At 45.2% G+C, this 15,732-nt stretch overlaps 1 protein-coding gene and 1 long non-coding RNA gene across 8 annotated transcripts; one reads left to right on the top strand and one right to left on the bottom strand.

The window, feature by feature from the left end:
• Nucleotides 1-3: 3 nt before the first annotated feature.
• RNF185 (ring finger protein 185) lies at nt 4-14,351 on the bottom strand. Of its 7 annotated transcripts, none has more exons than XM_051805465.1 (8): nt 14,042-14,351; nt 10,128-10,293; nt 8,841-9,069; nt 7,214-7,232; nt 6,494-6,606; nt 5,911-5,965; nt 3,862-3,979; nt 4-2,573 (listed from the first exon to the last, which is right to left on the bottom strand). In XM_051805465.1, exons 3-8 carry the CDS (start codon nt 9,017-9,019, stop codon nt 2,476-2,478), a joined length of 582 nt encoding a protein of 193 aa, XP_051661425.1. In that variant the 5' UTR covers nt 9,020-9,069; nt 10,128-10,293; nt 14,042-14,351; the 3' UTR covers nt 4-2,475. The 7 variants fall into 7 exon arrangements, with proteins under 7 accessions (XP_051661425.1, XP_051661422.1, XP_051661428.1 ...); XM_051805462.1 differs by lacking the exon at nt 14,042-14,351 and adding an exon at nt 13,829-13,955; XM_051805468.1 differs by lacking the exon at nt 14,042-14,351 and adding an exon at nt 13,829-13,955 and having other exon boundaries at nt 8,841-9,028.
• On the top strand, nt 2,572-12,044 carry LOC127479021 (uncharacterized). The gene is made up of 3 exons (XR_007907440.1): nt 2,572-3,149; nt 3,833-4,012; nt 11,928-12,044. It is a non-coding gene; the product is annotated as an uncharacterized LOC127479021 (long non-coding RNA).
• Nucleotides 14,352-15,732: the final 1,381 nt, after the last annotated feature.

Genomic DNA, 15,732 nt, shown 5'->3' with positions numbered 1-15,732 from the left:
CGGTCAATGTAAAACCATTTTTGTTTTTTAATTCTAAATCACTTTCACAACAGTGAAAATTAGTGAGGAGGAGGAGGAGGAGAAGGAAGAACGGTAACGCACTAACCGAGCCGTCCGGGCCGTGTGCGGGCGGGTGCGGGGCAGGGGTACATACAAAAGCACACCGGGGAAAGGGGGGAACCAAGCGTTAACACTTTTAGACGATTTAATCTTGGAATTGCCCGAAAATAAGAGCTCTCAGTCATGTTTCTGCAGCCTCCTCTAAATGCATTATATCTCTCACCCATAGATGGAAGGCCCCCCAATGCATTAAAATTCCGTATTTTAAAACATAAGTCCTAGTTAAATATGTTTCAATACCTCTTGAACCTATTGCAGTCAGTTCTCTCTCCTCTTTATGGGAAAAAGGCTTCCAAGGGATACCCTGCTCCTCTCCCTGGACGACCTCTGCTCCCAGCAGCGAGTTTCTCCATTCAAAAAGGAGAAGGAATCCATCCCTTCCCACCACATGGGCCCTCCCTTCCCATCAGCAGGTGGTGCTGGCTGAGCAGGAGAGGAGCAGGAGAGGAGCCCGAAGCTGCGACATTGCAGGACAGCCACACAAACAGCCTTTCTCCTGGAAAGGGCCCCAGTTACATGTTATGCACTTGAGAAGAACCCTGTGCAGAAGTTCAGCTTCCCAAAAGTGCCACACAACAAAAGCTGAAGCACCACTTCAACTATAAATAGTTGAGCAATATACTGTGCCAGATTATCATCCAGTCAGGTATAAATTTGACCACATGTGGCAAAACACTGCAGAAGCTTTGCAACATTCTACTTGCCAGATGGAGCTTTGGAGGTAGGCAAGTTAAACTTCAGTCATCCTCTGTCTTGACACTAAAAGTGAACAGTTTATAATCACATAAATAAGCTTCTACAACAATTAAGGTGTCCTGCCCAGGAACCTCTTCCATATACACTAAAAAAAACCCCAAGCTATTGAAACAAAGTTTCTATTTGTTGATTTGTTTTGTCAGTTTTCTGTCTATTGCCAGAGAAGTCACAATATTCATCTTGCAGGAAATCAATGAGACTATCAGCGACCTGAATCGAAACAATCTAAAAACAATAAGAGAAAAAAAAATGGAATTGCCTAGTCAGAGAAATATGAAAACTGTTCATCTTGCTAGGGAATCTCTCATATCTGCTGTTGTGAAGGAATCTACACAAATACATCAGGAGTACTCTTTAAAGCTGAATACCCAGCAGGATTCCAAAACGGCTACAGAGTGCTCACCTTCTGAAATATCCCCTCAGCACATTAATGGCTGTGGTCTCCTCCAGCACTTCAAATTAAACTCTTTGGTAGATACTGCAGAGACTCTTGTGCTGTGGCTGTTCTGCTGTGGCTCGGAGAAGCTGTGTGCACCTGCAGAGAGAAGGTCTTCCAAGTGTTCCCTACCGTGCATGTGCTGGCAAAGGCAGGATCTCATTTTTCCTCCTGTGCAATTTTACAGTATGACAGGTTTAGCCTCAAACCTCTCGTAAAGATGCCTTTTGTTCCTCTCCCCGAACGAGCTGATCTCGGATCTGTAATAGGATTTTATTTGGAGGACATGACCTTGCGTAGAAAGTCTCAAAGGCCTGGGAGGGGATAACTGTGGCTACCGTGAGGAGGTTGTGAGGGGTGAGGGGATTATCCACGAGTGCAGCCCCGGGGCTGTGCAGAGCCAGGGGAGACAACACTGCTGGTCAGTGAGGAACTGGGCTGGGTGAGGCAGCGGCTGTGTCCAGCCTCACCCGGCTCCACAGCCAGAGAATCTTCCAGTGCCTGGCTCCAGCATGTTCAGGCTTTAAAAAATTGCAGCATAAATTTGTATCCCTTCTTCCAGCAGCTGTCAGAACCACGTCAGGAAGGGGTTTCCATCACGCCGGGAAATAACAGCAGGAAAAGGAACCAGTCTCCGGATCTGGTTCCATTTGCACCACGTGCTGTGCCCAAAGAGTGTCAGCAGTGCTGCAGGTGATTTCCTGGAGAAGGCTGGATGTTGATGGAGACATTAAATAACATCTGCAGCTCTGGCAGATCCATCGTGGTTGCAAAGCATGAGACACTGGTCACACTGGAGAAGTTTCCTGACCTGCCCAGTCTACCTGGGGGTCCCTGTCTGTCCCACAGACCTGGTGTCACTGATTGGCACAGGATTTCAGAGCAGCACTCCCTTGGGAGCACAGCTCAACGCTAGGCCCGTGGTTTGTGGCAGGAACCTGTTGTACAAGGTATCTGAGCTGAAATATGCTTTTTAACCAATGTTTAATTTGCAACTCTGGTGCAAAATGCGAGATTCCTCATTGTGCTGTGGTACCACCAATTCCTGAAGCCCATAGTTAGCTACGGAACCAGACCAAGAGGTTTAAAGTGGGATGGGGATGCAGTTTGTAACTGTTTCAGTGGCCTTGTTGGTCATGAATATATAGAATAATGGAAAAGATTTATGCAATCAACAGCCAGAACATTATCACCAGTGCCACAAACAGGAAGAGGCGGGAAAGGAACTGCTCATCCACATATTGAGGAGTCCCTGGAACAGCTGGAAAACAGGAAGTGAAAAAAAAGAAACAAAAAACAGTTCAGCTCTTTCCTCTTCTCCAGGATCATGCATACTCTGAACACAGTAGACAGTGCTGAGCCAAGTTCACTGTTCCCAAAGAACTTCACTACCTCTACCTGAGCTGCCTCTGTTCCTTCCCACCAAGGTGAAACCTCTGAACAAGGAAATGGTAAAAGGGTCAGAGCTGCCTCTGCAGCCCTGGCCAAGAGAACTAATGAAAAGCACATGAGCTCTAAAACTCAAGCTGTGCCTTTCTGGAACTGCTGCATTGAATCCACCAAGGAAAAACAGATAAAGGAGTTGGTTAAATTATGGCTGTTACAACAGCACATATTTACACACTCCTGGCTCAGTCACCACACACACAGATTTTTAGGGGACACTTAACTATGGTTAATAGGGAAGGTAACTGGACCCAAGGATAGCACAGGACTGTGGCAACACAGCTGTGACATGAAGAATGAGTTTCTTCCTCGTAATTCCTGTGCCATATGACATGGTGGAAGATTTGCCAGGCACAACCATTCACAGAGGAAGTCCAGAAAATCCTGGGCAGTAAGTTTTCTTGTTCAAAACAGACAGACTCAGATTGTCTCCAGTGCAGATGGGGAAGAGGTTTTCTAGGGATTACTTAATTTTCAGAGAGCAAGGTCACCACTTGGAGTAACCCAACTGGTTTTTGTTAATCAAAACCAGCAAAATAATTTCACTGGAAAGTTACTTCTTGTGGAATACAGATGACTGTCTCAGAGATAAATTTCTGAAAAAGGAACAATCTTTGCATTCATTATTTCGTGGTACAGAGCATGTTTAAATTTTTCCTTCTCATCTTGCAGGAAATGGTCCTTTCCTGCTGTTTTCAAAATCTAGGTCTCCTTCATACACCCCTAGTGACTCCTTTTTATTATTAGAAACTCTAGTCCAATTTGTCTCATTTTTCAGAGGGAGTCTGCTGAGTACCAGAGGAGACATCTGAATTAAAGGGGAGAAGTCTCCAGTGCCACTGTCCCTCTCCAGTGCCACTGTTCCCCCGGGAGGGCCTTTAAATGATACAGAAGGGACAAACTTGCTTCTTTACGAGCCCATGTACAAAATGTGTCAGCCATAAACCATGTCCTGTGCTGTGCCCTCATGTTGTGTTTCTGTTCACAGCACTTGTTATTGCTGAGAACATTCTGTCATTGTAGCAGGTTATTTGTTTCAGAGTTACAAGGGAGTTTGTAACATGTCTGTGACAGGGCCCTTGGCGGAGGTGGATCTGTGGTACCTGGAGGAGGTCGCCCGTCGTTTATGTTGAAGGCTGTTGCAAATATACCAAAGGGAAACGCCCCAATTCCAAAGGACATCTGGAAGCCACCATCACCAAAGCCAAAGCCCTGGAATCCCTGCAGAGAACAAAGCAGCAGGAGACAAAAAAGGTAACAATCATTTAAAGCCTATTTCAGAATATTGTGTAGAAGTGCAGACATTCCCTCCCCCTGGCTCTCCTCCACCTGAAGGAAGGCTATGCTGTCTGACAACTTTCCCTCTGACTCACTATTGTAAATATCTCCTTAGTTCTCCTGGTTTTAAAATGTTTCACACAGTAGCAAACTTTGCAGAGCAACCCAAAACTTTGAGAAAATGAAAACTAGGAACCACAGTTTTTGCTTGAAAGCCACAAGTTCACAAAAGTGTATCTGTAACATTTCTCAGCTTAAAGTAGTAGATATTTGCCAATGTATCAAAATCAACATTACCAATCCTATTTAGAATGTCTAAACAATGTATTGTGTGTTAATAGCTATTAGCCACATAACTATAAGAAAGGCATTTTAAAAAAATAATCTACATTGATTTTCTTGATACATGTGCGTCATTCAAACACTCAGTGAAGTGATAAATTGCCAGTGGGATGCAAAGAGCATTATAAGGAATAGTACAAAAAAAAAATTTACCAGGGGGACTCTAATTAAGGTGTCAGATAAAGTCACCTGGGGCAGGAATGCAAGACATAAAGAAAGGAGGAAAAAAGGAAGAGTTACAATGCAACACTGACCCCATGGGATCCAGACTAAAACACCACATCAAGTCAAAAGACAAGTCTTGTGAATGGAGATGAATCCTGCTGTGGAGAAGCACTGTGCTACTGGAGAACCAGCAGTGTGTGGATCTAGAGAGTTGTGTCATGTTTAAAAACTGCTGAGAGCCCACACTTCTGTAATCCAGCCACCTGCCCTCATCTCAGAACTGAAACAGTGATACCAGTTCTGAAAGACCCTCTGGTCTGTCACCTCCCAACAGTGGGAGGACAAAGATGATTTCACTCATACAATAAAAGCCAAACATTTCTGAACCGAGCCTTGATTTGAGGAGTTGGTCTTTTGACTGTGACTCTTCTCAAGGACTTTGCCATAAACTATGAGGGACAGCAAAGCTCTCTGTGTGCAGGTACAGGGCTTGTAGGGAACAGGAGGGCAGCATCGCTGCTGGTCTTCGTACCAGACTCCTCTGACTTCCAGCAGCACCAGCTCAAAGGTTCAAACAAGGTCCAGGAGATGATTTAATAAGGCAGCAACTCCCTTAACAGCTGAGCTCCCAACATATTCAATACAGAAATGTGCCTTAATCACACCCAGCAGAGTTGTTTGCCTGCAGCATGAGGCAGATAAATCCTCCCTGAGGACCCCAGGCTGTGTTACATGGAAATGTGCCACTGTTTCATCAGGTCCTGCTGAAGAACTGTCCTACTGCCTTCTCCCACATCTGCTCAGCCTGTGCCAGCTGCTGTTAACATGCACTCCATGTCATCTCCTCAACAACACCAGAGATCCCTCTCCACATGAACATGTATCCAACAGATACCTTCTTTCTTTTGCTTGTAATGCCATGGTACAGTAACATCCCACAGAAATTACAGAAGCAGGTTTCAGTGCCAGAAATCCCAGTTCATACATGAATTATGTATTTCCATGACAGGTATATTTTGATGGAAACACACTTCCACAATGGATTTTCAAAGCAAAGTGTTCCTTGTATTTACATGGGAAACAATTGAGCATGAAGAGCATTTCCAGTGATACCACACTGGGCCATTTTCACAAAGCACAATCCAAGTTAGCCCGTTCTTTGGGATGCTAAAGAGTACTGTAGGAATGGAGTTTTCTGCCACACCACAGCTATGAATGATTCATGACCAGCCAACTGGGGATGAGCAAGATGTGTAAGCTGCAGGATCCTCACACAGGATCTCAAGCACACACTGTGTCCTCCAGGAGGAATAAATACCACCATCAACAAAAACAACTCATCGGCCCGAGCTTGTTTCTTCACTTACCCCTCTGTTCTCTGGTTCAGGTCTCTGTCCTTGGGGTCGTGGTGGAGTTTTCTCTCTGCAGGAAGTTATGAAATTAGCTCAAGTGCAAGGACACATGACAGCAGTGTCTGCAATAGCCTGGCTAATAAGGCAGAGCAACCACAAAGCTCGGTCCCACAGGGCCAGGCTGCAGCAGAGCTGGAGCAGTGTGTGAGAGAGCCAACCCCCAGCTCCTGGACCTTCAGCAGCACATCCCCAAATTATTGCTGCGCTTTTGAATAACAGAAGTCCCATTGCAAAGGCTAAAAACTCAGGACACGAGCATTTTATAGGAGCTTATCCAGCTCGATAACAATCATTGCAACCTGCCACTTGTAACTGATAATTAACACCCAGTTAAAATTCAAATGAATTGCCAGTTGAACATGAAAGGAGGTGTGTAAACCCAGGCCCTGAAAAAGCCAGAAATATTTGGCAGAAATGTCAGTTCTATCTATCTTTTGACAAAGTATTACGAATTATGAATCCAGCACTTTGACAGATTAATCTTAAGACAGCTAACTAACAGTTTTCAAACAAAAATAGTTGTATTTAGGTTTCTTACCTGGGGTCCTGCTGCCCAGTGCTACCTCTTCCATACAGAGGAATAACTTTATCTCGACTGATTCCTGCTTTGCATACAGGACACACTTGCCTGTTTGGCCTGGTCTCTAGCCACTAAAAGAAAGGACATGATAAGGAAACTAGTAAATGACCATGAAACAACAATATCCAAACCTCATTTGCAGCCAGGCAGAGAGACTTTAGCAATTCCTCAGAAAGCCCCAGAGCAAACCATTTTAATAAGTGCCAAGTGCTCTCCAAAATGGAGCTGGCACTTTGGCTGTTGTTCTAGTATGATCCACTTGCTGATGTGCACACATTCAGACCTGCCCTGGAGTAAAATATGAAGAAATAAACAGTGCCAAGAGTCCTGCATAGGCCCAGGGCTAAGTGCAGACACCCTCCTTTCACCCAGCTTTTCCATAAGGTACCACAATGTAAAACATTACAAATGCAGAGAGAAGTACACCCAACACTTAAACCTGCAAAGGAACCCCCTACAGTAATTCTACCAAAACTGGAAATACTCAGGTGGAACAGAATTAAGTTTTCATGCTGAAAGAACAGTTTGCAAGGTGTTGCACATGCAGTTGCATTAGCAGGTTGTGATTGCCCTGGAGAGAAAAGCACATTTAAAAAGAGGGGGATACTCCAGAGAACCAAGGGCTTTATTGAGCAACAGGAGCTGATGAAAGACAAAGTAAAAGGAAACCTGTCTTACCTGATGTAAACAAGGCCAACTGTGAGCATTCCCAGGACAATTTGTTCGCAGAGCAGAAAAAGGAGGAAAATAGAATTAGTTACTGACAACTCGATCCGACAAATGTACACGGACAGCACGGCCTGGCCACAGCAGAACCCTGGAATCCAGCTGGGCCAGTTCTGTAACCTCCCATTAAAGTAATTTTTGAAAGTACAGCCCAAGACTGATCTCCACTGGTTCTTTCAGGTTACACAATCTAAGCAGCAAAGGTGGTTCTGTGCATATCCCCTTCGATTCCTCGTCCTCTTCCACACCAAAGGCCCACACAGAGGCTGCATCAGTCCTGGGGTTCACTGTGCAAACTGGTTATTCTGAGACCATGAAAAGATATCTCTGAGCTAAGATGCAAATGAGCAAGATGTCAGTAATGAGACTTCAGGATCTTAAAAGATTTAGCTGAAACATCAGCCACATTCACAGAATCATGGAATAACTCAGGCTGGACAGTACCTCAGGTAGCCTGTAGTCTAACCTGATGCTCAGAGCAGGGTCAGCTGGGTCAGACCCAGTTGCTCAGGGCAGAAAAATTCCCATTATACAGATTAAATTAATATGGCAAATTAAAAAAAGGTCAAAGAAAACAAGGCTACAAGACAAAACTGCAAACAGCCATCTGCTCTCAAAATGGTCTCGACAACCCTATTCAGACAAGACACATGCTATTTTTAAGGTTCCATTCTTCCAGATCCCTTTGTGCAATAATTCAATCTAATTTTATCTTAACAAGCCATTAGCCAGTGATTTTCCATCTCCTCAAATAAAAAATCTGGATTTTCAGATGTTACGTACATTTACACAGAAAAGAAATGCTCTTTTAGGCCTCTTTTTATTAAAGATTTAGCCTACTGTGTAAAATAACCCCCCAAACCCCCACATTTGGCCATGTCAATCCTTAACAACTTCCTAACATTCAAGAAAGAGTATATTCAAACCAAGTTACCCAAATTAGAAATGCTGCACATGTATTATATCTGTGCTGTACATTATTTCCATGTCAGATCAAAGAACTGAGAAGTTCCTATTACAACTGCAATACCATGGAAAAAGAGAAATACCCCACATGGAAAAGCTTATTGCCTATTTTTTTTTCCTTTTTATGGTTTCAGAGGAAAAAACAGCCAAGCCTGTGAGAGAAACTACAGTTTGGCCTCCATGACCTGGATTCAAAGGCAGGTTTAGGTCTGCACAGGTTAGAAAGGTCTAAAGAAGATGTCTGTGCTAGGCCAGACAGTACAAATAAAATAACACAAGCAGTATCAATGAGCTCTGAACTGTCTGTGTGGGGCTGCTTGTTTGCTTTTACAAAATAATCACAATATTCTGAGTTGGAAGGGACCCACAGGGCTCATCGAGTCCAACTCTTACAGGAAGGGCCAGAAGTACAGAAGTGTAAGATGCAAGAAACCCCCTCCTGGACCGTGAGCAAAGAACAACAGCCGAGAAGCTTCTCCCAAACCAAACCCCTGGTCCTTACTCATTTCATACAGGACATTTGGCATCTGAAATTATAAAAAGCACAGGATTCTATGGGATCAGCTGGATGGTGCTGATCTACAGGCTGAGCTGTGGGGGTGGGAGCACTTACCAGAAGAGGTGCCCACACAAGCTGATCACTGCATCCTTGGCAGTGTCCAGGCAGATGTTACATTCAAAAGTGTTGTCCTGATTAGTGTTGTCCCCGGGACCGTTGCTGCTGCTGCCACTGGTCCCTCCAGTGCTGGAGCTCTTGGTTGATGCAGAAGCTGTGGGTCCTTTGCTTGCCATCCTCAAGAACTACCCAGACACAAGGTCAAGAAAATTTTCCTGTTGGAATCCTAGCAGTGAGAAAGGGAAAAAAAACAAACAAACCCAACTTCTTGGCATTATAACATTGCATTCTGGTCCTGTTCCAAACTGGTAGTGATTTATCTAAGAAGCTCTTGAATCCTGTTGTTGATGGTTTTAGTCTAACATAGCCAAGAGGGATCTTTTTTTAGAAACTAAGCTACTTTACAGTCCTGTAGTATGACCTGGCTGGTGTGTGACCTGTATTTTACTGTTACTGATAAGCAACTGAGATCCACAGCCTAAACAAACCCCCTGTATTTTCTCAGAAATGCCATTTGCTGGAAGAGGAATGAGCTCACCTAGTCACACACGCTCTTCCAAAATTCAAGACAAGTTAGAACTGCAAGTGCAGTCTGAAATGGGATTTAATCATGAAGCCATTCTCAGTTTGGACAGACTGACAATGCAGAGTTCAGTGTTCATTAGTTTGGAATATTAATGATAATAATGATAAGCAAAGGCAGCTTAGAACTTGATTTGTCTCCTGAGCCGTATATTGCTGCTATCACAGCAGTGTGTTGATACAACTATCAAACATTTCTAGTACTTTCAAACTATCAAGCATTTCTAATGCAGTAGTAATGCAGAAGTACTAAAAATGGTACCTTAATGCTCTTTAATTTTACTCACTACTCATTAACATCATCATATTTAGCAGGGAACACCATTTATTTTACTTCAGTAGCAACAACCTCCACAGTCTCATCCTTGATATGTAAATTCCACAGTACCTAAATCTTTGAGACTCAGCACAAGGCATTTACATTTCCAGAAACAAACACTCTTAGCAGTGTAATATTTTTAATCTAAGAACTAAGAGAGTTTCAGCAGTTAGATATATTAATTCACTAAAACAAAAATGTTTAAAATATTCCACTGTGCTTTCCATGAAACTCTGACATGTTGCTGCTGCAGGAACAGGAATACTTAGTTAAGGTTATGAGAAAAAACAGGTGATTATCTGACCTTTTTGCAAGTGTACAAACAGTGAAGCACTTTCAAAGGGCAACTTGAATTTTTCAGAGGAATTTTTTTGCAAACTCACCCCACAGGCATTAAAGGCTTTCCTTGGGGTCACCTCTTTGTAGCAGAGCTGCAGAACAGGTGCAGGGCAGCAAAAGAAAACCTCAGGATCTCTGGCTGTTGCTGCCAGCAGCTTTTGTCATACCATACAGTCCCACAGCACGGTCAAGGAAGCCTCACACTCAAGCCTGGTGAAGTATTGCAGCAGAGACACTCAGTTCCAGCAGGTGGAATGTATTTCTGCAGAGCTTTTTCACTCAGTTACATCATTTTGCACAGTGTCCCAGAAGGGCAGCTTTGTATTCACAGATGCTGCACTTCAACATACGCTGCTTTCAGCAGTGCTGACTCTCAGCATTTCACACCATGACTTCATTTACACTCAGTGCATTGTACAGAATCCAAATTCCTGTCTGTTCAAGGCAGATGGAAATGCTGCCAGCCCATAAACTATATGCTAAAGACACTTGGATTTTTCACACATCCTTACTACCAGAATCTTCAGCCTGTCTTACTCAGTAGTTTACATGAAAACTCACCAACCTGGACCCATATATATAAATATCAAAATTTAGAGAACCTCATTAAAACTAAGGAGTTCAACACACTGTAAAAAACACAGCATTACTTTATGGAATGTCTGGGTCTTCTGTGTCTTATGTCTTGACATATAACACAAGGAAAGGATGTAGAAGAGACAAATAAATTAATTTCTGTGTTCCTTAAAACAATGTGGAAAAAAATGTAATTTTCTACAAATTAAATTCCATAAATTTAACACCACAAATCTGGAAACTTATCAAAAAGATAAAATCTGTATCTTCACCAGCACCTACTAAAAAAACCCTTAGCTTTCAGTAACTGTGAAAAATTAATAAATCATTAAGTTACTGAACTATCAGTATGAAATGAAATGAAATAAAACGGCTAAGAAGAAGAAGAAAGATCAAAATGATACAATACAAGAGGTCATTCCTTAGTCTGTACTGGGGATCCCCTCCTAATTATTTGTCCACTGGCTGATTGGGCCCAATGACTTATTAGGATATAACCAATTTAAAATATCAAAAATATATCAAAACACAACAGTCTCATCCCGAAAAGCCTTCTCACACATTTGCTCTTGTCCCTGGGATATCATTTAACACACCCAGGTCTGTAACAAGTGCTGCTGGGTCTGTTCATCTGCCAGTCCAGCTGCACGTGTGCAAAGAAGCAAACATGAAACAGTATCCAGTGGCTCATTTCCATTTGTTAATCATATATTGTGTCACTTGTGAGTGTGCCCTGTGGATCCTGAAGTCAATGTTCAACTGCAAATTCACCTGCTCTGAGTGTAGAACGAGCTCAAAATTGTTGAACTGTCACTTGAACTACCTCAACTCTGAGACAAAACTCTTTAGGGAAAAAAACCCCAAACCAACAAACCATAAGCAAACCACACACTAAAAAACCCAACAATCAAGACAACAGGCCAAACCAACCCCATTTTCATTTTGATTTAGAGTTCAGAAGGAAGACTGTGAGTACACTGGTATAGAAGATGAATTTTGGGGTTAAGTAAACAGAATTTAGAGTTGCCAGTGGAGGTTTGCCAAACTCTGGTCTCCAAATCAAGCCCAGAAGCATGATAAGTAGCAAACAAGTGAAAGGATATAAAAATCAGCTGATATCTAACAGAGAGCATTTAAAGATCTTGTCTTTTCTCCTTAATTTTTTGCTCTTTAGGTATTGACAGGAAAACAGCATCTTTGTTACTTAAAAGCCACCTATATTAGCTGTTTATTTCCTTTAAATCATGATCCCTGTGATATCCCAACAGACCGTTCTGACATTTACTACACCCGAGAATCAAGTGGATGGACAGTCAAGAAACAAGGAACTCTGCTGCAAGTCAGCTTCCTAAATAAAAAAGTCTGGTGGAGCTGAAGAAGACATGGAGGTGAAGATACATGAGATGGTGGAACTGGTCCTCGGGGAGGCACACGGGACACCGGGACAGCCGGGAGCTCCACGATGGGGGTAAGTGCAAGGGAGGGTCTGGTTTAGTATTTTCAATGTATTGTGTAAGCACTGGGTACAGATCTCACCAACTGGCAGCAAGAAAGACCTTTTACTGCAGGAGCTGAATGGCTGCTGTCACAGGTCACGTTTCTGAACCCAGCAAATGAGAATGACTGCCTTTGCCAAGGTGCACTGACCCAACCCTAAAAACATAGGAAAAACGCTTCAAGCCAGACTGGCAGAGTTTCCACTACAAGTTAAAGCATGTAGAAAAAAAAAAAATCTTACTTTATCTAGGATTACTGAAATTGAAATAATCCAAAGCTAGTTTGTTTGCAAAACAAGCTCGGATTTAGTTCCTGAACCTTTTGCAGTTTAAATCAAAAAGAAAACTTGTTGGATTATTTTTCTTATCACTACAGTGACATTTTCTGACACGTGTGACAAATTTTATGAAAGGAATATTAACATCAGAAATTCTATCTCAACCTAAAACTAATACTCAGAGTAGTATAAATACACCCACTCAAAAGTCAAACAAAAATCTAATATCTAACCTATTACAATTGCCTGGGCTTCAAGTACAACAACCAGGTAACTTCAGCTGATAATTGCTGACAGGGCCTAGAAGAAAGTACACTGACTTCTTGACAGTCATTTTTAGATATTCTTAGCAAACACGACTGTCCTTCTGTTAATCATTAAATATCCATTTATCTCTCGATACCTTTTTACTCTTTTCTGTCTCCCAAACCTGTTACATTTTAACTCCTTGGGAACATTTCCCGAGTTCATCTTTTCACTTCCTGCAACCTGCACAGCACCGGGCACCAGCTTTTCAGTATTAGCACGAAGTGGTCTCAAAACTCATGTGATCACTTGCTCTTGCAAAACCAGCCATTTGCCTTCCAGCCCAACGTGCCCTTGCTTGGCCTCGTTTCTTTAATTGGGATTCTGCAACGTACTTCTGTGTTACGGCCCCTGTTCCCGGGGAGAGGGCCCAGCTGAGGGGCTGTTTTGGGAACCCCAAGGATTCGAGGCACCTCACGAACGCAAACAGTGAAAAACCTCAAGCGATTAAAGTAATTACTTTTTTATCCATTCCATAAAGGTTTAATATAGACCCTAAGAAAAACCTTTTGACAAAGATATTATCCTCTTACCTCACAAAGTCCAAAGGGAAAAAGAAAAAAACCAAACCAAACAAAGAGCACTGCTATAAGCGCTCGGGTAATGCTGCCCGAGCTGGGCTGCAGCGCCGTGACAGGGACGTGCCGGGCTGACCGGGTTAGCAGAAAACGTGAAAATAACACCAAATACGACAGCAATGACGTGGTTTGAGAAGCAATAGGCGATTCTTAACATATAAGTAATTCTCGAAATGTTAGTAATGCCATGTACCAGAAACTGATGCCCGCGACGTTGTCAGGGCCAGACCCCTGTACATCCCCAGAGCCGGACCCATCTGTCGCGACAGCGGGTCCGGCCCGGCCGCAGCGCGAACACGGGGCCCCTGCGGGTCCCAGCCCGGGCTTTCGGGGCGAACCCCGCCGGCAGCGCCGGGCCCGGGCCGGGGCGGGACACAGGCCGGGCCTGCCGGGGCACCGGAGCCACCGGGCGACCACGGGGGTCCCGCCGCGCCCCCGCCCCGCTCGTTCGGAGCCTCGCGGCGGCCCCGGCTCCCCCCGCCGCCCCCCGGCCCGGCCCGGCCCTGCTCACCGGCGGTGCGGGCCCCGCAGCCCCGCTCGAGCAGCCGCTCCGCCCGCGCCCGTCACCTGACGGCCCGGAAGCGCGGCCGGCGGAAGGGACCGGGCCGGGGCTGGGGCCGTTCCGCCCGCCCGGCACCGCCCGCGGCTCCCCCGCACCCGGGCCCGGCGGCGCTGCCCCGGCGGCCCCTCCTGTGCGGCCCCCAGACCCGCACACGGGCGTTACCTGCGCTCCGGCAGAACGGCCGGGGCTGCTCGGCCCGTTCCGAGCCCCCCCCGCGCCCCCGGGCACCCGAGCGCTGAGCCTGCCCCGGCTCGGCTGCCGGGGGAGGTGTCCAAACGGCGGCCTCTGGGGAGAGCACAGAGTTCTAACTGAATGCGGAGGGAGGGAAGGAAGGAAAAGGAAGGAGCTTTGAGGGAAACAGATTGTTCAGATGTGAACAAACAAATGTGAGCAGAGCATTAGGATTGGAGCACGGGAGCCTTCAAGATGGGAACAGAGAGCCTGATAAAGGTATTTAGAGCTTGATAAAGGTATCTGTAGGGCTGTGAGAAAGCCCAGGGTCAGAGGGACCAAAAACAGGGAGAGGAGGTGACCTGGGGTCTGAAGGAACCGGTCAGAACTGAGAGATGCCTGAGAAGGCACCTCTGAAGGCTCTGTCCCAGCTCTGAGGACACCTCACCAGTCCTAAGGACTCCAAGGTGCAAAACAGCCTTGTTGTGTAAAACAGTGCTTGTTTTACACAGTGGAGAATGGGTTAATCTTAAACCAGCTGAAGATGAGCCTTATGAAGGAATAGTTAAATTAAGGGGGGTTAGTGCCAAGGGAGACTATTGGAAAGAGCCCAAGGATATTGTCAGAGGCCTGTCTCACACATGGGCTGAGACTGCACATCTCTAGTGTGAAGGGTGGAACATGCAAGCCAGGAGTGTCCAGCAGTATAAAAACACAGCTCTACTGAGCCTTCCTGCTGCTCTCAGCAGCACAGAACCCTGGCAAAACCCTTGGAAAAGGGGTCTCCCAGAAGACCACCTGGAGTTGCCAAATGTGTTGATGTATCACACTGGAAAATTTCTAGTTGAGGTGAAGATGTCGTGTGTGAATGTGGCAGTGGTGGTGGCATGGGGAGCACACAAGGCAGTTCCACCCTCAGGAGCAGTGTATTTGCTGTCTGTGAAAATCTCTCTAGCAAAGCACTCTTCATTTTCAACCAGTTAGGAAAGCAGCAGGATTTGGTGCAGCTTCTGCATTCAAACAAAAATTTGGCATCTCAGTGTAGTAGCTGATTAAGAAGAATTTAACGAGACCCCAAAGGTAGGGGCCATATCCTCCTGATGCTGATTAAAACAGGGATGAGCTTATGAAATTCAGATCAGCTCGGACTGGTCACTGTGTATGTTAAGACAATTACAGTATGAAAAGTGAAAAATGGTTGATTTTGGTGTTATAATGGGAGTAAGTAATGGTCTGGTAACAGTGGTAAAGTGCTGAGGATCTTATTACAGTCGCTGACTCCTTCCACATCCTTTAGTGCCAGGTATTCTCTCTTTCTCCACAAATACCAAAGCGATACTGCTATTTAACTAAGGGTTTTCTGGTGTGGTTGGTGTGTTTAACACTCCTGCTCCGTGTGAGCTGTTGATGCTGAGGAACACCGAGATATTTTCCTGTGGGGCTCGTGGGAGGGGAGGCTGCTCAGCCAGGGATGGACATGGAGACCGGCCGTGTTCACCCCCAGCAATTTCCCGCGCGCGGGCACCGCTGCTCCCAGCGGCACAAACCCGGCCCGGGTCTGTCCGTGGGGGTGCCCCCGCTGCCCCTCGGGGGGTCTCGCGTGGGAGGGTCTCGGCAGACGCGGGCGGACTGCAGTTCCCGGCATGCCCCGCTGTTGGACTGCAGCTCCCGGCGTGCCGCGC

Source organism: Manacus candei, unplaced genomic scaffold (genome assembly GCF_025592945.1).
Source record: "Manacus candei isolate 608988 ecotype Guabito, Panama unplaced genomic scaffold, ASM2559294v1 h1tg000064l, whole genome shotgun sequence".
Taxonomy (NCBI): Eukaryota; Metazoa; Chordata; class Aves; order Passeriformes; family Pipridae; genus Manacus; species Manacus candei.
This window is presented reverse-complemented; position numbering and strand designations above follow the sequence as displayed.

What these genes read in the sequence shown, in the direction of transcription:
- RNF185 (XM_051805465.1), bottom strand. Translation starts at nt 9,019, where the DNA reads ATGGCAAGCAAAGGACCCACAGCTTCTGCATCAACCAAGAGCTCCAGC. An exon ending in ACTGGGCAGCAGGACCCCAG is followed by an intron (nt 5,966 to 6,493) that starts GTAAGAAACCTA and finishes AACTTCCTGCAG; the next exon opens with AGAGAAAACTCCACCACGAC. An exon ending in CGACGGGCGACCTCCTCCAG is followed by an intron (nt 2,574 to 3,861) that starts GTACCACAGATC and finishes CCTGTTTTCCAG; the next exon opens with CTGTTCCAGGGACTCCTCAA.